Source organism: Urocitellus parryii, chromosome 12 (genome assembly GCF_045843805.1).
Source record: "Urocitellus parryii isolate mUroPar1 chromosome 12, mUroPar1.hap1, whole genome shotgun sequence".
Lineage (NCBI taxonomy): Eukaryota > Metazoa > Chordata > Mammalia > Rodentia > Sciuridae > Urocitellus > Urocitellus parryii.
In genome coordinates, this window is record NC_135542.1 from 5340155 (window position 1) to 5352521 (window position 12367).

Genomic DNA, 12367 nt, shown 5'->3' on the forward strand with positions numbered 1-12367 from the left:
TTCGCAGCTGTGGGCATCTTGACAACCATCAACTCCCTGTAAGCACAGACAACTCTATAAGAACCTGAGGATAAATTTCCCTGTGCATGTCCCCTTGTGAAACTGCTTAAGCACCGCCTGGTTTACACACAGGTGGAATTTCTAGGTCAAAGTGTGCATGTTTACTTCTTTGACTAAGCACTGCCAGGTGGCTCTTCTGCATAGCTCTACCTGTGGCCAGGATTGTATTATCTAGCTTTCTAACTTTTGCATGTTGAGTAGATACATAGTGGGAGCACACTGTTTTTGTTGGTATTTTTCTTGGTATCTATTCTGATGCTTTTCACTGGGGGATTTTTTCCTGTGAAAATGGGCTTCCTCTACTTGACCTTATTTTCTTCTTTTTAAAATTTTTTCAATGTGACTTTTTAATTTTAGTTTTATTAAAGACATTGCCCCTTGCTTGCATAGTCTATATCTAAAGCACTAGTCCTTGCTCCAAGGCCCAGCTTGCTCTCAGCTGCCCCAGGAGGGGAACAGTCTTTGGCGGTAGACAAGAGACACCCCTGCAGGGGGCACAAGTGCTTTGGCCCTCTGGTGTCTTGCCAGCAGTGCTTCCCATGCTCACAGAGGGTTTCAGACACTGAGTCAATGGTCCAGGTGGTCTTTTGTTCAGTCTGATCTCAAATTGAGCTCCTCTGAGAGGTCATATTGAAGTCCTTGTGTGTACCTGATCCATCATTTTAAACAATATTCCAAGTTCACTTTTTGTGTGTACGTGGGTTCTGGGGATTGAACCCAGGGCCTTGAGCCTGTGAGGCAAGTGACCTACCTGAGCTACACCCTCAGAGACCCCTGTAAAAGTATTTCCCCTTTGCCTCGGGATCTAAGTTGCCAAGGCTGACCTCAAACGTTCCTCTTGCCTCAGCCTCCCTGGTGGCTGGCATGACAGGCATGCACCTGGGACTGTCACACTCGAGCCTGTGATGGGAACTCATGTGCATCTGTCCAGGGCTGAGCATGGTTAGGCAGAGCTGTGCTCCAGGCTCCCTGCAGGGCTGTGGAGGCTTCTGCTGCCCAGCAGCCCTGGTGCCATGGCCAGGGCTCCTCCCAGCCGAGGGCAGGCAGCTGCCCATTGCTGTAGGCTGACCTTATTTTCTTCTTATGGCACTCGTCCGTTCTCTGGAGTATGTCGTATGGTTTGTCCATCAGGAGTCTAACAGGTCCTCTAGAACCTTCAAACAATTAGTAAAATTCCTAAACAGTAAGTGAGCACGCGCAGAAATTGGGCTAATATTTTGGGAAGAACAATGTTGGATGATATATTCATGGCTTGAATATATCATCCAACATGAAGTTATATTTTATTACTTACAAAATGATAAAATAATGAAGCAATACCATGGGCTGAGCTAAAATAGATCCTTAGGATCTTAGGCATTCTGTAATAAATCTGTGTCACTTGAAGTGTAGAGTTGATCGACTCTGAGTAATGAAACAGAAGTAAAGGTATCAAAGCCAATGATCATCTGTTTCCAATTTTCTGTGATTTGGTTCAAGTGGTAAAGTGGTGATATTTATTAATAATGGATCAAATAGGTTCATAATTGTTTTAGAGTACAATTAGATGCCTTCAAACTTTAGGCTACATGGGCACATTTGAGAACGGTTCCAGCCATTCTCTCATCCTTTGGGTCATTCCCCTCCTATGTCCTGTGAGACATTTTCTATGTGAGGCTTTAAGAAGAAGAAGAGAATATTCTGTAAAGAAAACCTTGTGATCTGTGCAGTATGAAGTTGAATGGGTTCATTCAGAAATCAGAAATTCTATTGAAAGATATTTATTTGCATGAGCCAAATAAAACCTATTTTTAGGCATCCTGGTGAAGACAAGGTTTTATCTTTATGTCTCATTTTCTATGTTTTGTTGTTGTTGTTGTTGTTAGAATGAAATTCATATGTTGCCAGACCATTCTATCAGATGTGTAACTAGATGCCATTTAAATTACCCACTTTTACATGGTAGACAGTTTTTAATGAACACTGCCTGTCTGCACCTTTTTTAAAAACAGGACTGGGATCAGAAGCCCAAATACCAATGGTTAGCTGGAACATATTTTTCATTTGGCCTATCTGTCAGTATTCCCTGAGGTCATCTGTGCAATCAGCTTCGTTACTCCTGCTCCCTCACTGGATTTCATAGAAACCATATGCTATGTATGAATCAGGGACACCAATCCCACAACATAGCATTCTTGGAATATCCAAAGTCCCACTTTTCACTTCGCCATGCCTGAGATCAGCAGTAATATTTATCAGCAAATGTGAGATTTTCAAAGATCCAATTCTATGTGCTCCTTTCTCATAGAGCCTTAGGCAGGGATATAGCATACATAAATATTAAGTAAAGTCCATAGTTTTTAAAATGTCATCCATTGAATAGTTGACACATGTCTGAGATACTTTTTATTTTGGAGGAGGTATTATTTAATAGGGAATTCCAACAGCTACCTAATAGTGAAATGAGAAGTCTTGCATCCATTTTATTTTGTTTCTGATGATTTTTATGAGTAAGGGTAAGATACTTCCTTGTTCTGATGCAGATGTTGCCCACTTTTGTGAATGGATGCGGGGTGTCACCTACTACTTGCATATCTGCATATTGGGCTTGACACTGCTATCGTACTTGGTAGTTGGCAAAAAGTCAATACTGAAGTTAAGCTCTTGTGTTCTAGCAGCAGAGCTGAAGATCCTTGATGTGCCACCTTCTGCAATCCATGCTGCTCTCTTCATGTTCCTTATTGACTTCCTGGTGATGAGCATCATGGTCTCCTGGTCTTGAGAATGGCCAAGCATTGCTCTGTGAATGTGGAAGATGGGCATGTGGAAGGCTCCAGGGAGGAGGGATCATTGAACATGTACTCGAATCCATGTGCCTGTTGAATGACCTGTTTTTTTATTTTTGGGTTTTAAGGGAGACACTGCCCTAAAACACTTCTGTGCAGCTGGGGATGCAGGCTTCTGCTTCACCTTGCAGGAAGCATTAACGAATCCTTTCCAGAAGACATGAGAAGAGAGAAGTGAGCCTCTGGTATCATGCAGGTTCCTTGCATTGCCCATGGGCTAGAAGAGAGAAGAGTTGCTTCATGAGATTTGATCCCCTTTTTCCTGAAAAGTTCCACACAGAGGTGAGTCCCCAGCATGTTTAGAAATCATTTCAGACACCTTTCTGGACGGAATTGAATCAGAGCCCCTGATGATGTGGAAGAGCTAAAGATGGGTTTGCTATGAATTTTCTATTTCATTCATCAGGGCCTGAGTCAAGTCAGTCATTGTGCTGTCAACACATGAGCTGCTGGTCAAATGTGAGGAAGTGGTCTTGCTTTATGAAAACACCACCCTGATTCAGTGAGCCAGAGGCAGCCTGCAGTCCCTGTTTTCCTGTAAAGGCAGATTGCTGTGGATGGCCTCTGGCCTCGTCATGCAGCCCTGCTCAGAGTAGGGGATTGAGGGACCAGGCAGATCCCTAGTTCCTTTTGACCTTTATTGCCATTGGGCCACCCCAGGGTCCTTGGACTCTACCTGGTCTTCTGGCCTGGGTCAGGGGATGTGAGGTTTGGAATCCCCCTCTGTGGCAGGATCCCAGCCCCCCAGCCACTTGAGGTCAGCACATCCTTCCCTAATTGTGTTAGAGTTGGAGACTTCTCCCACCCATCCTCATCCATGCTCATCCCACATTTTGTAGCTTGGCACCTGAGGACCTTTATTCATTGACTTAGTTGTTAGTGATGATGGTTACTAAGACTAAGTGACTCTTTCAAGTCACATCACTTGCATGGTAGGGCTAGAGCATGGATCTTCCTAATTGATTTCATGGGACTCTCTCATGGAAACTGTGACTGCTTCCTAAACACACACTCTACATTTGGAGTGTCAAAATTCTTGCCACTGCCTCCTTGGCAAGTGTATCTTGTCTTCTACGTGGGAATTTCACAAATATTTTCCTTTGGTTTGTGGAGGTCATGCAGAAGGGATTTCATTTGAAATAGCCCAAACAAGAAATACCAGTTGTCTTTTTCGCACATGGATGTGTGTAGTGAACACCCCTTTCTGTGTGCTTGCATGAGTTACTCCTTTGAATTTGTTGAAGAATGGTTGGCTGGGGAGCAAGTTAACGAGAGATGGATATCAATGGTTGTCAAGTATTCTGACGTGAAGAATGTATTGAGGATGTGAAGGCTTTTCTAGCCAGTTCCTATGGCTCAGTCAGGGATCAGTCAGAGGATTCTGTCTGGTAGACTCTTTGGCACAGATGTCAAAGTGGCCTGGTCTTACCCTGTCCAGGACTGAATGCTGAGCTTGAGTGGGAGCTTCTTGTCATTTCAAGCATTTCCATGAGTCTGTCCTCTGTTCTCTTGTATCCAAGTGGTTTCTAATAGGAAAGCAGAACAAAAATTGAAAGTATGGTGATTGATTATTTTTACCAATGTTATTTCAATCCACTTTGTTTAATACGAAATTACCTTTATGCTAGTAAGATTTCATATGTGAGGAAATAATGAAAATATTGGGGTTAGGGGATGAGAATATGCAAATCAAACATTTTTGAGCACCAAGACCCGTTTTTTGTTTTTGTTTTTGTTTTTTTTAACTTAAATAATATTAAGTGCCAGAGGACCACCGCTGCCATTCAGCCTCAACAACCTCCAGGTCCAGCCTCCAGGTGGCCCATTTCACCAGGGTGTGTGGGACCACACTGTCCTGGGATGAGAGAACAGTACCCACGGATGTTGACATCTCACAGAGTAGATATTGCCAGTGACAGTAGGGAGCTATTGGCACATGAGGAAGGGAAGAGCTCTCAGGATGGGAAGAGGGGGCCGCTTCGAGACTCATTGGGTATGGCACGAGGCTGCTGGGTGTGGTGTTGGCCTGGGCCCACTGAGTGGGGCAGATCCGTGGTCTGTGTTTCTGTACCCTCCTCTGTAGCCTGTGTTGGCAGCAGATCAGGGAATTGCGATCAGAAGTGCTCCCAGTAACACAGGCACCAGCCCCCAGAGTGTGTGCCTATCCGTTTCCCCTCCTGGCCTGACTTAGTGCCTGTCTTGCCTCAGGGCTGAGACCCTACAATCTCTGATGAGGGTGTCTGTGGTCCAGATCCAACCTGCATGGCCAACATGCTCAGACCTTCAGCTGGGTCCTAGGCTGCTGCAACCAAACTCTGTTAACTGGGTGGCCGACAACAGAGGAAGTGTCTTCCGTTGAGCTCCAGAGGCTCAACACAGTAGGTGTTGGGCTGTCCCAGTGCCATAACCCCTCCCAGGTTTCAAGGGGACTGTCTCCCCAACTCTCCCAGCCCTTGCCCACTCTCCTATTGCTGCCCACGATCTGTGGTTCCCATATGGGCATCCCGCCCTGGCTCCAACCTCACATATCCGGTATCCCCCAGTCTCCCTGGTCTCTGGGTCCAGACTCTCCTCTTCCTACAAGAATATCAGATATTGGATTTGGTCCCAGTTGATGCTGTGTTCCATCATGTGAGCTCTTAGCTTCATCACTGTGCAAAGACTCTTTTCCCACACAAGTTCGCACGACTTTTGGCTGGCTAAGAATTTTCAGGCGACACTTTTCTAATGAGTACACTTTCCTTCCTTCCGATCTCCCCCCAGTGAGCATTCCTCGCACCCTTGTCCTAGTTCCTTTATGGCAGTTTCCCTCCTTATGGCTGAGAGGACCTAGTGACCCCTGAATTCACACATTCTCCTTAATCACCAACACACTGCAGAATTCTCCAGGGGGCCATATATGCTCCTGGAAGTTGGTGTTGGAAATAGTTCTCCATCCATTAATCACTCCCTCACTCACTAATGTCCTTGTGTCCTTGAGAAAGGCTCTCCCTTTCCTGGTTTTCCTGAATAGAAATCCTCTTGCCTCTTGGGTGAATAGGGTTATGGGTTGTGCAGAGGGTGTTGGTCCACTGAGCATCTTAGAGACTGTCCTTTATGGAGCCTAATGATCCTCACTGGGGAATGAGGCCAGGGTCCTAACTGTGGTTAGTTAGAGAGGGAAAGAAGGACGAGGGAAACTCAGATGTCCCTTCATGGCCCCTGGAGTTAGAGGACTTACCCCTTTGCATCTGGGATCAGGAGACCTCATTTCCTCGAGGACACGCACACTCAGACGTAAAACTTAAGTGTGGGTTCCTTTCTGGGGTCCAGGGCTGTTGTTAGCCACCAGGAATGACAGTGCTCTCCATGCTGAGTGGAGCCATTTTTGCCAGGAAAGAGAGCCCATGGTCACGCCTTGTGCAAAGCATCCCACGCCAGGGGCTCCCATCCCTACATTCCTGTCCTGAAAGGAAGCCACTCAGAGGCAAGGTGGGTCCAACCACCTCCCATGTATTCACTCATCACTGTGTTCCAGCATCACCCCAGTGAACAGTCCTGATGGGATTGGATGTGGCTCAGAGTGTCACCCTCATGAGCTCTACCCTGCTACAGCTGCATTCTGCAGTGGGAGAAACTCAAAACCTCAAAACACATGCACATGAAAGAAAAGAGCAAGAGCCAGAGCCCAAACAGGCCAGGTGTGGCAAAGACAGCTGGAGTGCCTAGGTTGGGACTCAGAATTATGTCAGTGGGGTGGCATTGCTGCTGGCACCAGCATGATAACCGAGAGCCAGCCCTGCTCATTTTGGGGAGCAGTGTGTTGGGGAAGGCAGCAGAAATTGAGAGGCAGGATTGAGTTTGGCCCTAGGAGGAGGTTGGGTAAGAGGCCAGTGTGGGTTGGAGAGCCTGGGCAGATAGACAGAGGCCAGGGCACACCCCAAAGCCTGGAGACTGCACTTGATGTCCAGGGTTGTGAAACACCACTTCCCCTCTTACTCACAACTGAGAGCAAGGGGGCATTGATGAGTTCAGTTTGTGTGCGGCTGCATCCAAGTTCAGTTTGGCTCGGCTAGGAACCTCTGTTTCCTTGACTCAGGAGGCTGGGAGTCCAGGCTCCACTGAGGCTCGGCTGGGAGGATCGGAGTCTGAGTTTATGCCTGTGTTCCCTGTAGGATCCATGTTGGCTGAGCCTCAGTGTTTTTGTAATGAGAGGATGGGTGACCGTCATGTCTTTATCACAGGACACACTTGCTAAATGGATTTGTTTGCTCTGAGGAGGAAAGAGAGAGGGGGGAGTGGTGCTGGAGACAGGGATGCAGACAGGGGTCATGGACTTGGCATAACTCAGTCTTGGAGGTGATATCCCATCACCTGTACCCACTTCAATTCCCATGAATCCAGAGGCTGAGCCCCCTTGAGGTGAGGGGTGAACCGGTTCTGGGCAGCAGGATGCTGTGGTACCTCGGAGTCTCTGTGAGACCCCAACACTAGACACACTTGGCCCTTTTGAAATCTTAGGAGAAGCCTTGGGAAGTTGTATGGCAGAGGGGAGCAGCCTCTGCATCTCAGTCCCCTCCAACTTGCCATGGTGTAGAGAGGGAACTGCAGCCACGATGGGACGGACATTGGCCATGTCCCTGTGTGGGACACAGGCCTGATTGAGTTAGGGTGCATTCTTTGTCTCTCCCTTTCTTGTGATTATCCCATCTCTACATTTGTGCTTTAGCCACCTGTGAGTCCCATCTCTGGTTTCAGAGAGAATAGAGGGTGTTATGGGCCAATAGACACAATAAACCCTAGAGATTAGATGCTACCCTACTTTCCAGAAAAGACTGGGCACACCATGAGTTGCACAATGATGGGACCAGGGTCCAAAAGCTGCTGAGAGGGAAGGACTGGTTGTGAATGCATTTTTGAAGGCTCCAAGCTGGAACTCTAGTGGCACCAAGCAGGGCAGATGCTGGTGGGGATGTTTGGGTAGTTGTTGGTGAACACCTGCGCACCTGAGATGGGTAGGCATGGAGGAGAAATCGGCAGCCCATAGGGCTGTTGAAAGTGGTCTTATGTGAAAAGAGGCTCAGGTATGGGCACAGGAAATGACATCATTGCCTTGACAATGGATCAAACAGAACATGGAACCCTGGTATCCAGGCACCCACTTCACTGACCAAGCCATCCGAGCTCACTTGGTTGGAGCCACTGGAGGGAGAAGGATGTTCTCCTGTGGTTGCAGACAATGCCGAGCCTCAGGCTCCCAGGAATCTCAGGGGGGCCAACTAGCCCTTTTGTGGATACACTGGGTGAGGCTTCATCTTAGACGCCAGAGCCTCTGGCGATTGTCGCAGAGGAGCTCAAGAGTAACAGTGAGTAGCACAGGGCAGGTGAGCCCAGCAGGCCCTCTAGTCTGATCCCTGATGAATGGCCCAGGACTCCTATTCTGACTCTGTGTGTGTGTGTGTGTGTGTGTGTTTGTACTGATGGGAACTGTCCCATTGTGCTTTGACTCTAGTGTATTGGCACAAGTCATTTTTCTGTTTGTCACCATTTCCATTTTGACCCCACCATTCTTGGTCCCAACCCAGGGTGAAAATGATCAGAACACGGAGGAGCCCTTCAGGGTTCAGAGCCTTGAACCTTACAGGCAGGACCAGCTTAGGAATGAGCTCCTGCCTGTCATTTGTGGGAGGAACCTACATTTCAGCAGCAACATGGGGTTAATCTCCTGGGATTTCATCCCCACCCAGCAGGTGCTGGATCTCTTGTTCCCAAAACAGCCACCTTCTTCAGTCTTTACTCCTGGTGCCACTCCACATCCTCCAAGGGGACAAGAACCTCAGGTTCTGGATGGATGTTGTAGAATGCCCACAGAGCCAACTGCCAGGCTGGGTGGGGTGCAGTTGCTGGGCTTTGCTGATGTTGTCATCCCCCACAGTTCTTGGAACCTTCTGTGGCAGTGGCATCCAGGACCCCAGCAGCTGTGAGTAGCAGCTCCTCACTGCTTCACTCCAGCGAGCAGGTGGAAGACAGCCGCGTTGTTCACGTCCTCCTAGAGGGACAGAGCCTGAGGGAGACAAAGCGCATCCCGGTAAGCCCGACAGCAGGGCTGCCTCCTGGGTGTCCACACAGTGGAAGGCAGGAGACACAGCCAACCCCAGGGCTATGGTGGGAAATAAAGAAGAGAGAGGTCCGTCTTAAGGGCTTGACCTGAGGAGGGAGAGCATCAGCATGCCCAGCTTCAGTGGTGAGTGGGCCTGTGTATGGTGGGTTTTGCAGGCCAGAAGTGCAGACGGAAGTGCTGTGGACAGATGAAGGCAGAGATATGTCCAGGGTGCAGGCTGCAGTGCCTAGAACTTGGTATTCTCAATGAGTGAAGTTGGAGCAGAGGAGGTGGCAGTGACTTGTCACATGTGTAGGAGGGGATGTGTTCCTGGTGGCAGGGAAGAGAACCTCCTTAGCATGACTAGGTGTAGGAATTTGGGGTCGGGATCACCTGGGGGGTCATGCCAAAGCTTCGGAAATGTTAGGCTTTGCATGTATGTAAATACGGAGCTAAAGGGGTTCTTGGCAGAATTTCTATGGATGTGCAGTAGACACGCTAATGCTGCAGGTGTCCAGCTGCAGAGGAGACATGTTCAGTGACTGCCAGTGCTGAGTCAAGTACATCATTACAACCAGACCCGCACCGAGCTTCCAGAGGCCAGGGCCTCTCAAAGCTATCATGAAGCACTCAAGTGCACACTCTTGTATCTGAGTCCGTTTTGTGTCGTGGCAGTCAGGACCCAAATTTTCAGTGCATCTGCCTCTTCCACCCACAAAGGCAGCCTGCATCCCAGATCACACTTGGTGCGCAGATCCCTGGCCCATTGCTCTCATCTCAGTGAGATGAGAGTGTGTCTGTGCATAGGCAGTTTGGTCCTTTGACATGAGTGGAATGTGGCTCCCCAGGGGGAGGGGAGATGGCAGGTACAGGCAGATATTTGTACCAGGATTGTTCTAGTAGCACATTGCAAGAACCCAGGTGGTATATGGAGGACACACTCAGGTAGCAGGATAACAAGATTGTGCCCTTGTATATGTAGCTGAGATTTCTCCTGAATGTTTGACCACAGTCTTCTGGGTAGCTCTTCTAAAAGCCATTCTCTGATGACATTTGTCCCACCCTGATCCAGGTGACCTTTCAGGAGACGGTGACAAGCCTCATCCGCAGGGCCTTGGACCAAAATTTGTTGCAGCATGAGGATGTGGACAACTTTGAGCTGCTGTATATGATGTCTGAGGATGAGAGTAAGTAGGACAATCAGACAGTGGGGAGACATGATCCACAGTGGGCTCAGGATAACTGACAGCCAAGAGAAAGTGGGCCTTGGCCCCAAAATACCAAAGTGTGATGGGCCTGGCGGAGACTCTCAGGGGTTGTGGGTGTTTTGTGGTATAATCCTTGAGTGCCACCTAACAATTCTCTCCACTTCGCTCTGCAGAAATCAAGGTCTCTGACCACGCACTCGTGTGTCTGTCCATGAATCTGGGAATACAATATTTCATCGTGAGGAAACGCCCCCAGGTCAAGGGAAAGGAGGTAAACACCTACCTTATTCAAGCTGTGCATGTGCTGCCATTCCACTCCGACCTGAGGAAATAAGAAGCCTCAGCACCTGGACATATTTGCTGGAAGCCCATAGAGCCAACTGACAGTCTGGGGTGGCTTTCTGTTTCTGGGTTTGCTGATGTTCCATCCCCCACAGTTCTCAGAATCAACCTGCAAGTCCTCCAGGCCGCTTTCCCACAAGCAGGTGGGAGACACCTGCTTAATTCGTGTCCACCTAGAAACACAAAGTCCAGAGATGGCCAAGAGTGTTCTGGTAAGCCTGGGAGCAGGGGTGTCCCGTGGTGCTTACACCTGGGTGGGGAGCAGACACTGGTCCAATACCATGGACTACTCATGCCCTCTTGAATTTGGAGCTTCTGGATGATCAGGAGGATAGATGGGAATCAAGAAGGGAGAGTCAGTGTGAAGGGCTGGAGCTGAGATGAGCGAGTGCAGCAGCTTGTCCACTGCCATGTCTGAGGGAGTCTGTGTGTCAGGTGGCAGCATGCAGTCCAGAAGGGCAGGGACAGGTATGGGTGACAGATGAGAATAGGACAGGAAGTAGGTTGCAGGTTCCCTTGTATGGGATGCTGACGTCTATGGAGGAGGACAGCAGTGTGAGGTTCTGCATGTTCCTTGAACAAGGAGCTGAGAGAGTCTCTCTGCAGAGTCGATATGGATGTGGAGCAAGCACACTAAATGTCCAGGTAACCCAATGACCACCCTTGCCGGATGAGGTGCCCTCCTACATCCCAGCCAGCACTGAGCCTCTGGAGGCCAGGAGCTCTCGTGGCTATCTTTCAGCACTCCTGTGTGTGGTCATGTTCCTGGGTCTGTTTTTGGCCCTGGCAATCCAGACCAAAGCCTCTAGGTTTTGTGCCTAGGCCATTCCCAATGCCGCCTGCATCCTCGGGCAGACCTGGGATCTTGGAGGCTATTGTCCCATTCCTCCCAACTTGTGGGATGAGATTGCATCTGTATGCAGGTAGTGGGGTCCTTTCACTCCGAGAGGAGTGCAGCTCCACAAAGAGCAATGGCAGGCCCAGGAAGTCCTATGTACACGGATTGGGCTAGTAGCCTGTGGGAAGAGCCCACACGATGAGCAGGAGGTCAGCCTCGGGTAGTAGGGTCATGGGATGTTGCCCTTGTATTTAGAGTGGAGGTGCCTCCAGAATGCCCCTGCCCACTGTCCTTGAGTAGTCACTTCAAGGCCCATTTCCTGAAGGCCTGTCTCCCATGCTGCTCCAGGTGACCTGCCAGGATAGGGCTCCTGTCGTCATCCGCAGCGCCCTCGACCTACACTTCCTTACTGAGGAGAATCCAGAGGATTATGAGCTGGGCCAAATCATCTCTCGCCGTCAGAGTAAGTGAGACAATCAGATAGCAGAGAGCAAGGGTCAGGATGTGGACTCAGGTCAACTCTTAGCAACAAAGAGTAGTCTCTGACCCCCAAGAACACTCCAACAGGTGTGTTGGGTTCGTGCACAAAGCCAACTGCACTTCTGCTGGTGGAAGGTCTTGAGGTCCAATAGTATACCCCAGTGGATATTGCGGCTCCCCACCAGGTGCCCTCCCCTGGACATGAACAGGCATCCAAAGCTGACATCTTTGAGGAGTGAGGAGGAAAGCCTCTCTCCAGGAGCAGTATGTTTTCATGGTCTGGGATAGGAGTGGTTTCAAAGGAACATGGGAATGCATGGGCTAAAGAGGGAACTGGCATTTTGTGGACTGAAGCAGTACTATTGAAAGCCTTCTGTGTGACCAGAAAACCACTGCCTGGGCAGAGCATTGCCAGGATTCTAGCAAGCAGTAACAGGATGAAATTGGGAAGAAAACACAGCCTGGGAGACAGCCTGAATCATCTGTTTTTGCATAAATTCCATGGTCTTACGCACCTGAGTCCACTAGGCAAGGA

The 12367-nt window shown here is 49.1% G+C and overlaps 1 protein-coding gene across 1 annotated transcript in view; it reads left to right on the forward strand.

Annotated features, from left to right (window-relative positions):
• Positions 1-6458: 6458 nt before the first annotated feature.
• The window catches only part of LOC144249840 (uncharacterized), a 37588-nt gene continuing 31679 nt past the window's right edge, over positions 6459-12367 (forward strand). Inside the window, exons 1-5 of the mRNA XM_077792037.1 lie at positions 6459-6491; positions 10037-10151; positions 10346-10443; positions 10610-10726; positions 11701-11815. Of these exons, the coding sequence (XP_077648163.1) occupies positions 6459-6491; positions 10037-10151; positions 10346-10443; positions 10610-10726; positions 11701-11815 (478 nt within the window). The remainder of the gene's footprint in view (positions 6492-10036; positions 10152-10345; positions 10444-10609; positions 10727-11700; positions 11816-12367) is intronic.